This window comes from Ovis canadensis, chromosome 2 (genome assembly GCF_042477335.2).
Source record: "Ovis canadensis isolate MfBH-ARS-UI-01 breed Bighorn chromosome 2, ARS-UI_OviCan_v2, whole genome shotgun sequence".
In the NCBI taxonomy this organism is placed as follows: Eukaryota; Metazoa; Chordata; class Mammalia; order Artiodactyla; family Bovidae; genus Ovis; species Ovis canadensis.
In genome coordinates, this window is record NC_091246.1 from 172522167 (window position 1) to 172535559 (window position 13393).

The 13393-nt window shown below is 36.7% G+C and overlaps 1 protein-coding gene across 6 annotated transcripts in view; it reads right to left on the reverse strand.

The window, feature by feature from the left end:
* KYNU (kynureninase) overlaps positions 1-13393 on the reverse strand; it is a 128235-nt gene that overhangs the window by 39454 nt on the left and 75388 nt on the right. For 4 of the 6 annotated variants that reach the window (XM_069577679.1, XM_069577681.1, XM_069577680.1 and 1 more), the window contains 2 exons: positions 8810-8908; positions 7964-8037 (listed from right to left, as the gene is read on the reverse strand). In XM_069577679.1, the coding sequence (XP_069433780.1) occupies positions 7964-8037; positions 8810-8908 (173 nt within the window). Of the gene's footprint in view, positions 1-5178; positions 6098-7497; positions 8038-8809; positions 8909-13393 lie in introns of those variants that run through there. The other 2 variants (XR_011254566.1, XR_011254567.1) reach the window with 1 other exon arrangement.

Below are 13393 nucleotides of genomic sequence, written 5' to 3' on the forward strand. Positions count from 1 at the left end.
CACCTTTTCTGCCGCTGCTGCTCAGCTTTCTGGGCGGACTGCTGGCGCACCCCGTGAGGCAAATTGTGACTGTCCAGCTCCCCCAGAAGTCTTAGCAAAGGAGCCTGCTTGCAGTTAGGTAAGCAAAGTCTCTCCGGGTCTGCAGTTGCCCCTTTCCAGACCTTAGGGCTCTGGCTGCCTGTCCCCGGCGGGGGATGGTCTGCAGCCGGCTTTTTCCGTTCCGTCCTTTGTTCTGTGCTCGGTCCTGGCGGGGTCTTATGTTCGAGCTTTTCGCGTGGTAGCTATCCCACAGTCTGGTTTGCTAGCCCAGGTTAGGTCGTTCTGGTTGCGCGTGGGGCGTTCCTGCCCGATTCTTACAAAGCTCTGCAGCCCGCGCCTCCCGCGCGTCCCTGCCCTGCCCCCACTTCCCACTGGCGGATGCAGGCGTCTGTGCTGCTTTTCCGCTGGGGGAGTTACTGTTGGGCTTGTAATCTGTTGGTTTTAATTATTTATCTATTTTTCCTTCCTGTTATGTTGCCCTCTGTGTTTCCAAGGTTCGCCACAGACTCGGCAGGGAGAGTGTTTCCTGGTGTTTGGAAACCTCTCTTCTTAAAATTCCCTTCCCAGGACGGGCTTCCCTTCCCGGGACGGAGCTCCCTCCCCACCTCCTTTGTCTCCTTTTTCGTCTTTTATATTTTATCCTACCTGTTTTTGAAGACAAAGGTCTGCTTTTCTGGTTGCCTGATGTCCTCTGCCAGCCTACATAATTTGTTTTGTGAAGTTTGCTCAGCGTTGAAATGTTCTTTTGAGGAATTTGTGAAGGAGAAAGTGATCTTCCCGTCCTATTCCTCCGCCATCTTTCCCTCCTCCCTAGGCAGACTTTTAAATGTTAAGTCAATAACTCAGATTCCATGAGAATTCTATCAAGTGTATGAAAAGATCACTTGACATATCCTTTAAAGAAAAGCCATTTAACTAATTCATTATACTTCCTTAGATTTATGAAACTAATCGAGTGAAATCTCTCTCATAGGCAACAATTTCAGCTTTCAGAGTAACAGATTAAATTTATACACTTAGTTAACGTAGCATTCCATTTTGCAGAGGAACAGTATCTGTAAATTTCACCACAAACTTCTTCAAGCTTTTCCAAACGAGCTCTGAGTTATCTCTACCTTTACTGCTCCTATTGTGATACATGAGAATTTACCCCACAGTTATTTAGGATTTGCCTTGTGGCACATATTCTAACCCTTTATTACCTATCATTTAAATTGTTTATTCAGCTATTGAAATAACATCTCTCCAAATGGGTTGTATGATTAAAAAAAATGTAGCATCCTGTATTTATTTCTATCTATGAAAGTTTCCTGTACAAAAATAAATGTTGGTTATATTGTCTCATACCACCTCAAATGACTGAGAAACATTCTCTTAACTTGATAAAGCAGTGAGCATCTTAGAAAGGATATTTGTGTTGGAGTAGGATAAAATGGAAGCTTCATCATGCTTAATTCATAAGATTGGAAAGATATATGGATGGATTAGAAGTCCTCGTTATTTGCTAGGCTTCCTTTGTGACTCAGCTGGTAAAGAATCTGCCTGTAATGTGGAAGACCTCCCTGATTTGGGAAGATCCCCTGGAGAAGGGAAAGGCTACCTACTCCAGTATTCTGGCCTGGAGAATTCCATGGACTATATAGTTCATGAGGTCATGAAGTTTCAGACAGGACTAAGCAACTTTCATTTTAAAGAACCCGCCTGCTAATGCAGGAGCTGCAGGAGCCTTGGGTTTGATCCCTGGGTGGGGAAGATCCCACAGAGGAGAAAATGGCAACCCACTCCAGTATGCTTGCTGGGATAATTCCATGGACAAAGGATCCTGGTGGGCTAGAGTCCATGGGGTGGCAGAGTCAGGCATAACTGAGCAACTGAGCATGCATGGAATACTGGGAAAAGGTCTTTTAAAATAGAGCTATTTTAAACCAGTAACCATACTTTTGTAGTAAATAATGAAGGAAAAAATAAAAGATTTGATTGCAATGCTTTTGAAAAATAAAACTTTAAATTGTATAACAAATGTAATTTATAATTTGACAAAACTTACATTAAAATCATAATATGCAAATTATTAAAAAGAATGAATAGTAAATCAAATGTTGATTTTTTTTTCTGGTGTACTTGACAAATGTCATGGTAGCAAGCTAGAATCTTTTTTGTGTTATATTTAACTTTTTAGCATGAGCATAAAGATGATCATTTCCACAAAAGTTTTGAAGCATTCATCAGTTCCTCTTGATCCCTCATATTCAAGTCATTTGATTTTGAAGTACCATGCCTAATTTCCTCTACTTCATTTGTTAATGCTTTTGATTCTAACATATTCTCATTGTTCATGATTTTGCGATTAAGCAGTTCTTCAGTATAACTTGCATCATGAAATGCTGAATCTCTTGAAAAATTTTACTTTACAATTCATTTGCATAAAATTTTTACTGTGTTATAACATTCTATCATCAGCAAGAGACCAAAATATTTTTATAATAATGCACAGAGATAAATGTTAATACTAATTGAGAAAGGGTGTTCAGTAAAGGTTAATTTTATAAGTGAGTAGTTCACAGTTTTTACTTTCCTACATAGTCATATATCTTTCGGGATTAGAATAATACTTTGCTATAATCAGAAGCTCTTGCAATTTGCAATCAGATAAAAGTAAGGGATAGAAAGTAAGCAAGTCATAAAGCTAGAAATACAGTTGGTATCTTCTGCAAATGTCTCTTTTTGACATCATTACAGTGCATGAGATACACCTGAGTTAAAAGGACCAAGGGCTGAGGTATTGAGGGAATCAATGAAAAAGTGAAAGAGTAAACTTTATCAAATACAGGAAAGCAATCACATACGTTGGAGCAGAAGCAAGGGGAAATGATACACTGGAAGATTAGGGCTGTGGGAGGTAACATTAAGGACAAAGGGGTGGCCAAGCACATTTAATATGGCTGTCTGATAGGGCAGGAAGTTGTGGCTAAGATGCCATCCACGTTAATTCATACTGAACATCTAACTCCAGAAACAAGCTAAATGCGTAGAATAAATGCCCTGGGAGGTCTGAGTCATAGTTTCACTAAGGATTCTGTGAAAACTTTCACTGAGAAATACATTGGTATTGGCCTATCCCATTTTCAAGTATCCCATTTGAAGTCTGGTGAATTCACCCAACTTGCTACCACCACCGACACTCCCTCATTCTCCCAGTCTTTAATACCAAGATTTTATATAGATACTAGAAAAGTATGTGATAATTAGTAGGTCAGAAAGAATCACAGAAACCAAAACAGGGTTTAAATTATAGATGAGTTTGGGTTTGTGGTATTCTCCAGCATTGCCTGGGGAAGGAAGTATAATCAGATACATCATCATCACACCCCAGAACAAGTAGATGATCTCTCTCTATAACATGAATTGTTCTGTTGGGTCAAGCGTGAAACATGCTTATAATTTTTAAGCCATTTTTATAAATTTTGTTGATGCTTCTTTTTATCCTTTCTTAGACTTTTTGTGTTGTTTTATGGGTCTATTTTTTAAGTTCACAAATAGTAGTAATAATCTATACTTCTGAGTTTAAAATTTGCCTTTCCCATGCACTGATACAGCCAGCCTCTTCTGCTGGTTCTTTTTAACCTGCAAATTACTTATTACAATAAAGGAGATGACTCAGGCTCTTAATAAAGCCTTAAAAATGTCATCTCTACTTAAAGCCTTCAATCAAATACCTCTGTTTATGGAAATGTATTGGCATGATTTGAAATTCTATCATTTTCAAAAAATTATCAATAGGCTCCATTCTTGACCACTCAGAAAACTTAAAAAAACAAAAAACAAAAAAACTAGGGGAAGCAAGAATTTCAGGAGAGCTAATATATGAGAGCATTTGAAAGATTATGCCAGCATGGAAAGTGAAGAACAGCAATTTTCTAGTATGTATGATTTCACTGGATAGAGTAAAAGAAAAGCAAGCCACATAAAGAATCTTAATAACTCACTCCTGTTTATTGCTAGTGTCTCTCTGAAAAAACCAAGAAGTGATGGGTGGTGTCTTGAATTGCAGTCTGTGGGCTTTTACAAAAGAATCATTTTATAGCCTTCACATATGTTTGAATCTTCTAAAATAAAAAAAAGTTAAGTATTGATCTAAAGTCTTCCAGAAAGTCTGTAAGTCTTTAACACGTATAAAGTTAAAAGAAAAATGCAAGATTTTCAAGGACCTGAAATGCAGGAGACTTGGTTTCGACCCCTGGGTCAGGAAGATTCCCCTGGAGAAGGGAATGGCTCCCACTCCAGTAATTTTTTGCCTGGAAAACCCCATGGACAGAGGAGTCTGGCAGGCTACAATCCATGGGGTCGCAAAGAGTTGGATATGACTGAGCGATTAATGCTTTCACTTGAAGGATTTCTTTAAAAGGTGATATATTTCTAATGTTTGAATTCTTACAGCTAAAAGTATTTCCTTCATAGTGCAGAGCAATAATTATTAACTGTATACACTAAAATTGTCAGACATGAAGTACAAAAAACACAAGATGACATTTACTCAGAACCAGTCCTTATTTAGTATAATTCTTAGCTACAGATAAGGTTTAGAATATGATACCGGAATGGGAAAAACGTGACGATAAACTAGGAAAAGGTCAAATTACAGCTGAGATTAATGATTTGAATTATAATGCTTAATACACTAGATTGACAGTGGCCTTTACTCATTATTTTTATTGACAAAATGTTCTTGGAAAAAGTCTTAGGTCACCAATTTTGAACAATGGCCAAAATGCCTATTTAAATAAACAAGCAAAAAAATGGTGAAATTTCTTGGTACAGATGTAATTTGCCAGTTGCTACTGGGAGCATCATGTAAAAGATATTTTGAAATTATTCACTTAATATTCAACTTTCAGAATTCAGGGTTACAAGTTCCAGGATCCACTCCCATAGTACCTTTCTTCTCAACCTTGATAAACATTTATGCATTTTGTTTAATGTTGTACCTAAAATGCACCTAATGTTAACTTCCACCTCCATCCTGTCCTACCTCTTTATCAAAGGCTTTGGCTACACGATTATTGCACTATAACAATATGCTCAAATGATAGAAGAAAATTATACTTTAAGCATAGATAAAGAATGAATGGACCAGGAAAGTTATGTGTACTATTTATTTGAAATAACATGTTTAGCCACTAGATGTCACCCTTTTTTAAAGCACAAAGTTTACTTCATAAAGTTAACAATAGAAGTTACATTGCACTTAGGGTAAAAGTTGGTACCATTGGAACTAGTCCCTCTAATATCACATACAAAGAAACTTTAACAACTGATAAACAAAGAAACAACAACCAGTGTTTCCTGTAAGAAGGACTACCTGAGTCAGACTGGTTTGAGTCTTGTTGATCTCCAAACTAGATACTTAAAATGCAACAGAAGTTAATAGCATGTGATTTTCAAACTGTACAAATAGAAGATTGTACAAGCATGGCTCTTGTACAAATATAACATGAACACATATAAAGATCTCAATCAACGCATAATTAGCAGACGAGTCAGTAAGATGGTGAGGCCAGTAAAAGAGAGAATTCCAGGAATAGAGGCTTACAGGCTCAGTCTGAGCTTGGCCTTAGGTACAAAATTCTTTAATATCCCAAAGGTCACAAACCATAACCTTTAAGGGTATGTTTCCTGCTTGAGGAGAAATGATCTCTACTAGGCAAAATTCTACAAGTTAACATGCAACTTCACAGTGAGGCAAAAAGATACTCACCCTAGATGTATGGATCACCTATCATGCTTCAGTGGCTATGCTGTTTTACATGCATTATCCTATTTTAACCTCACGGTAAGTTTCTATGAGGTAGATGCTTACGTTCTCTTTATCAAGAGACTAGAACACTGAGAAATCAAGAACATTCTTCAGGACCAGCAGGTGAGTGATCAGGTTGGAGTGTAAATCTGCTCTGTCTATATAGTCTTTCTCCTGGGAGCAAACTTAACAGTTATCTCCTGGAGAAGGAAATGGCAACCAACTCCAGTATTCTTGCCTGGAAAATCCCATGGACAGAGGAGCCTGGTAGGCTACAGTCCATAGAGTCACAAAGAGTTGGACACGACTGAGTGACTTCACTCACTGGGTCTAGAGGATGTTGGGATTCTATAAGATGAGGCACGTGCAGGCATACTACAACCCTTCTGCCCTCTCTTGTTCCTCATCCATGAAGGGCAAATAGTGGTGAAAGAACTCTGAAGTGCAATAGAGATGCTGTAAAATCAGATTTTAACTGCTAATGCTTGCATTCTCTAGAATTTGTGTACATTACTTACCATACCCCTGCTTCCCTTTGCCAATTCATCTAGTGCAGTTTAAATAAGTGGAGAGTTGGATATGCTCAGGGTGGTGAGTTTTCACACAAAGGCAGGCAATATCTTACATACCCTCTATCTGGAAAACACTTAGGCTAGGTAAAATGTTATCAACGGTGTTGTTTATAAATGAAAAAAACAAAAAACAAAAAACAGACCTTTAAAAACTTGCATGGTAGTCCTATAATATACATTTTGTATTCTTTCCAGATAATTTGGGACAAGGGGAGAAATCTAATGTTGTCATTGTTTAGTTGTTCAGTGTCCAACTGTGCTACCTAATGGTAGTAGCCATGGGTAGCTACTTACGAGCTGCCTCATGTACTGTATCCCTCCAAGCTCCTCTGTCCGTGGGTTTTCCCAGGCAAGAATACTGGAGGGAGTTGCCATCTCCTTCTCCAGGGGATCTTCCCAACCCAGGGATTGAAACTGCATCTCTTGCCTGGCAGGTGGACTCTTTACTGCTAAGCCAACAGGGAAGCCCATAGCTAAGATATTCTCTGCAGAATTTGGAAGAAGGGGAGAAATCTAATGTCCTGACAATATATTCAAGGTAGATGAGTACCTAACAAATATCTGTCTAAAAAATGTTCTATGGAATTTTAAAACTTTAAAATCTTGAAGAAATTTAGATATAATTAAACGAGCTGTAGAAAATCTTCTTAAATTTGTATGATTTATATGCAGAGAATCTCAAAAATGTGAGGGGCTCCAAGATTTATTACTAATTCACTTTCAATTCTCATAAAGATTATACCATTCAGCCACTGACTGAGAAGATTTGGAAAATTAATCAAACATTATTATATTACCTGTTAGGAGTCTAGACAGTCTCCTCATCACACACATTCTGATACAATTGTGAAAGGATTTTTTTACAGAGTATTATTTTTTTCCCCATACCAGATAAAAATAATAGAAACACTTAAGAGTTCCCCAGTCAAATAAAAATGTTAAATTTGTTGGTGTATCACATTTGCATTTATACTTGCTCTAAAAAATGAAGAGTGCTATATAAAAATTGAAAAGTATTTCTTTTTATGTAGTCAGTCTGTTGTTCAGTGTTCAGCTTCTTCAGTTTTCATGGATTATAAAATCTTTTAGGACAGAAGATATTCCTTATAAGACCATATTATAAGTTTCCAGCTTTAAAGGTAGATGTAATTTTAATAATCATGTACCACTTTTAAGCTCTGTTAGGCACAGTTCTGTGTTGCCTTTGATTTATTCATCAATGTGAGAAACCCGGACTTTTCTAAAGTCTAATTTTTGAAAAAAGCTAAGTAGTCTCTCTGCATTAAACCATCTGTTCTACATGATTACAGGGACTAGTTTTTAGCATTGAAGCTTCCCTTTTGTGGTTACATTTCTTGTTCAACCAAGTAAACTCTTTGGAAATCATTTATTTCTGATAAAGCATATCATTGTTCACAGAGTAGTAAAATAATTAAATCAACCCAGATTCTTATTGGATAGCATCTTAAAGAACACATGTGAATTTAGCACACTAATTAATTCAAATTCATTTAATTCATTTATCCATCGCCAAAGAAAATCTGAAGATGGTACTCACGCAGGTTTAATTGTATAGGCATGTTTTTCATGGACAAAGGCACCAGCAAGACCTCCTGCTCCTGTATTTAAATACTGGATAGAGAGTAAATTAAACTGTGTGGGTTTGCCTAAATAAATATGATAAAAATAATAATTTGACTTTTTTGTTATGCAATCAACTTTGGTAAGATCAAAATGTGTGATTATTTTAACTTTTATTATAAAACAGAATTTGCGGTTATTTTGTTCAAAGAAAAACAATGAAATGTAGCATTATTAAATAGGAATAAATAGCTATTACTATTTTGGCCAGTTTTTGCCCCAACTGGTAGATAACAGTTCAGTTCTACTGACAGTTATCTGATTTCAAAGCTCATTCATTTCAATTATTTTGCCACAAAATATTTAAATAATAATAAAAGATTATATTTTTAAAATGCTTAAGATCACTTCTATTTCTATGCTCCCTGTCAATAAACTTGTCTTCAAATGTCAATATAAAGTTGGTTTCATAAGAATTATCTTTAACTTATGTAGAAATTTCTCAACATATTAACAAAACACGAGATTAAATTTGAATTAAGTTCTAAGTATGGAGGTATTGTCCAGAACGTCCTGATTTTATCATAGAAGTCAGAGAATTGAAGGAATAAATGCTCTATAAAGGATGGAAATACCAAAACTTAATAACCTATACTATTCATTAAGTGATTCTACAACTAACTAAAGTCACAAAATACAGTAATGAAGGAAATGGAGGAAAGTAGTTCAAATACCTAAAATTGGTCACTGATCCATTTTTACATTTAGATTAATGTTAGTGTGGACTAAAAGGATATAAATATATTAACTAGTCTGTTGATACCTTGTAGGAGCACCAGCAGGCAAAATCAACTCCCCAGTCATGTAAGTGAAGTTCAACATTTCCAACTGCATGTGCTAGATCAAAGCCAACAAAACAACCCTGGGGAAGAACATAATAACATTTTGAATTTGCTTAATGATTCAAAATAACAAATACAAGTATATTTAAGAAAATTGTTGAAAAAATGCTGTACTATAAATGCAGTTTATCCTTTGGTGACTTAGCAGCAGCAGCAGCAGCAGCAGCAGCAGCAGCAGCAGCAGCAATGTCTCACAAAGTGTTTAATCATAAAATCTTGGGCATTCTCAAGACCCTTTCAGGTCAAAACAGTTTTCATACCAGGAAGAAGACATTCTTTGCCTTCTTTACTGTGATGACTTTTACACTGATAATGCAGAAGCAATGATGTGTTAAATTGCTCTCATCTTTGCACAAATCAAGGTAGTCAAAACTTGTATTCTCATTGTGTGCATTCAGTTACAGCATGAAAAGGTTAATTTGAGTTATATATCTCCTTGGTACAAGTATAAAAGTAATACATTTGTATAAAATGTCAATACCTTAATTTTATTCTTTTAAGGTTTGATATGGGAATTGTTCATAAAACATTTAACAATATCCTGAAGTAGGATGTCTGTCTCAAAGTAATGCACTTATGCAGTTATTTGAGTTGCAAGCTAAGTTACCCACTTTAACTTCATAGAAAGCCATTTTTGCATGATATAGCATCTTACAAACAAATGATAGTAAATCATACTTAGGTATTTGAGACATATTTTGAAAAATGAAGTGAGTCTATCAATTTTAGGAAAATAACTTGCAGGATTTGTTGCCAAAGGAAAAAAGTAGTTACAAAGAGAAAGTGGAATTTTGGAAAAATTGTGTCCATTTCCATAAATATGATCATTTCCCAGTATTTAAAGATATTTATGGTGAGTTTAAAACTAACATATAATTTTAAAAACAACATACAATGAAATATGAAATATTTAGAAAATATACATAACTTAATGAAAAAGCAAGAGAGTTCCAGAAAAATATCTATTTCTGCTTTATTGACTATGCCAAAGCCTTTGACTGTGTGGATCACAATAAACTGTGGAAAATTCTGAAAGAGATGGGAATACCAGACCACCTGACCTGCCTCTTGAGAAACCTGTGTGCAGGTCAGGAAGCAACAGTTAGAACTGGACATGGAACAAAAGACTGGTTCCAAATTGGAAAAGGAGTATGTCAAGGCTGTATATTGTCACCCTGCTTATTTAACTTATATGCAGAGTACATCATGAGAAATGCTGGGCTGGAAGAAGCACAAGCTGGAATCAAGATTGCTGGGAGAAATATCAGTAACCTGAGATATGCAGATGACATAACCCTTATGGCAGAAAGTGAAGAGGAACTAAAAAGCCTCTTGATGAAAGTGAAAGTGTAGAGTGAAAAAGTTGCCTTAAAGTTCAACATTCAGAAAATGAAGATCATGGCATCTGGTCCCATCACTTCATGGGAAGTAGATGGGGAAACAGTGGAAACAGTGTCAGACTTTATTATTGGGGGCTCCAAAATCACTGCAGATGGTGACTGCAGCCATGAAATTAAAAGACGCTTACTTCTTGGAAGGAAAGTTATGACCAACCTAGATAGCATGTTAAAATGCAGAGACATTACCTTGCCAACAAAGGTCCGTGTAGTCAAGGCTATGGTTTTTCCAGTAATCAAGTATGGATATAAGAGTTGGACTGTGAAGAAAGCTGAGCACCAAAGAATTGATGCTTTTGAACTGTGGTGTTGGAGACGACTCTTGAGAGTCCTTGGACTGCAAGGAGGTCCAACCAGTCCATCCTAAAGGAGATCAGTCCTGAGTGTTCATTGGAAGGGATGATGCTAAAGCTGAAACTCCAGTACTTTGGCCACCTCTTGCAAAGAGCTGACTCATTGGAAAAGACCCTGATGCTAGGAGGAATTGGGGGTAGGAGGAGAAGGGGATGACAGAGGATGAGATGGCTGGATGGCATCACCAACTCGATGGACACGGGTTTGAGTAGACTCCGGGAGTTGGTGATGGACAGGGAGGCCTTGGTGCTGTGATTCGTGGGGTCACAAAAAGTTGGACACGACTGAGCAACTGAAATGAACTGAACTGAATGAATTGATATTTTCCAAATGATCAAGACATATTGTTACATATTATGCATGGATAAAAGATCTGTTCAAAATGAAAAATCAGCCCATAGATTTTAATGTAACAAAGCATAGAAAGATCATTGATTTGGTTTCACATTTCATACTACAAATCCTAGGAAGTTCTTGTCAAATTCTGGTATAGGATCAAAGAATATTCACAGTTAACTGAAAAAGCTATTATATCGCTTGTACTTTTTCTAAATATATATCTGTACAAGGTCCAACTTTATTCTTATATTTCACAAAGAAAAAAAAATCAAGAGATTTATTGCAGAAGATATATAAAACCAGCTGCCTTCTATTAAGTCAAATAGCAAAGATTTATATTTCTATGTAAAATATATGCCAAATATAAAACATTCTTTTTTGGTCTCTTTTAGAAACTACATTTTTACCCCCTAACAATGTAATATTTATGTCAGTATGTAATGGGTTTGTGTTTTTGTCCTAAATATATAATATATTTTAAAGTTGTTTTTATTACAAATATAGTAAATATAGGTATACATAAACAATATTAAAACCTCTTTGAGGAGTTCAATTATATATAAGAATGTAAAAGTTTCCCATAATTGAAAAAGACAAATGTACCCCAATGTTCATTGCAGCACTATTTACAATAGCTAGGGCATGGTAGTGACGTCAGCTTAAACTAGAAGCATCCGTGCAACCAAGTCCTGCCTAGTTTGGTTAACATAAAGTCGAGCAGGTGGCTCTAGTGGTAAAGAACCCAACTGCCAATGCTGGAAATGTAGGACACTCAGGTTTGATCCTTGGGTCAGGAAGATCCCCTGGAATAGGAAATGACAACCCGCTCCAGTGTTCTTCCTTGGAGAATCCCATGGACAGAGGGGCCTGGGTTGTACACAGTCTCTTAGAGTTGCAAAGAGTTAGACACGGCTGAAGCAACTTCAGTTCAGTTCAGCCACTCAGTCGTGTCCGACTCTGTGACCCCATGGACTACAGCACACCAGGCTTCCCTGTCCATCACCAACTCCTGGAGTTTACTCAAACTCATGTCCATTGAGTCGGTGATGCTATCCAACCATCTCATCCACTGTTGTCCCCTTCTCCTCCTGCCTTCAGTCTTTCATATCATCAGGGTCTTTTCCAACGAGTCAATTGTTTGCATCAGGTGGTCCCAAGTATTAGAGTTGCAGCTTCAGCATCAGTCCTTCCAATGAATATTCAGGACTGGTTTCCTTTAGGATTGACTGGTTTCCTTTAGGATTGACTGGTTTGATCTCCTTGCAGTCCAGGGGACTTTCTAGAGTCTTCTCCAACACCACAGTTCAAAAGCATCAATTCTTTGGTGCTCAGCTTTCTTTCTAGTCCAACTTTCTCATCCATACATGACTACTGGAAAAAGCATAGCTTTGACTAGATGGATCTTTGTTGGCAAAGTAATGTCTCTGTTTTTTAATATGCTGTCTAGGTTGGTCATAATGTTTCTTCCAAGGAGCAAGCATCCTTTAATTTCATGGCTGCAGTCACATTATGCAGTGATTTTTGGAGCCCTCCAAAAATAAAGTCTGCCACTGTTTCTCCATCTTTTTGCCATGATGTGATGGGACCAGATGCCATGACCTTAATTTTCTGAATGTTGAGTTTTAAGCCAACTTTTTCACTCTCGTCTTTCACTTTCATCAAGAGGATTTTTAGTTCCTCTTCACTTTCTGCCATAAGGGTGGTGTCATCTGCGAATATGAGGTTATTGTTATTTTTCCTGGCAATCTTGATTCCAGCTTGTGCTTCATCCAGCCCTGCATTTTGCATGATATATTCTGCATATAAGTTACATAATCAGGGTGACAATATACAGCCTTGGTGTACTCCTTTCCTGTTTTAGAACCAGTCTTTTGTTCCATGTCCAGTTTTAACTGTTGCTTCTTGATCTGCATACAGATTTCTCTGGAGGCCCATAAAAACAATGCTATTTTCGAATCTATGCTGTGTTCTTCCTGTACATTCACTTGAGACCTGGATAATCTCTTACTGACTCTATTTTGTCTCAATTATTTACTTGTATGGTTTCAAGTATTTTGTATGTCTGCCTGATAAAACTTGGTGTTTTAGAATGTAAGACTCTTTACACTAAATTCCCAGAAGGAAAGCATGGAGCAATAAATTTATACTATCCAAACTATACTCAAGTAGTACTTTCTTAATTTAATTGCTTACCATCAAAACTACTTTCCTCTGTAGATCAAAATGTGAAAACATTTAGCTAAATAATATAGTGATTCATTCCACATTAAGACAACTTTGTATATCGAACATGAATTTTTTTGAAAAGTCATTAAATGAGGGTGTTTATTTTGCAAACATGTCTTACCTCTGAGTTATATTGTTAGCTTACTAAGAGCACATATAATAATTACCTTCTTAAAACATTAGACTTCC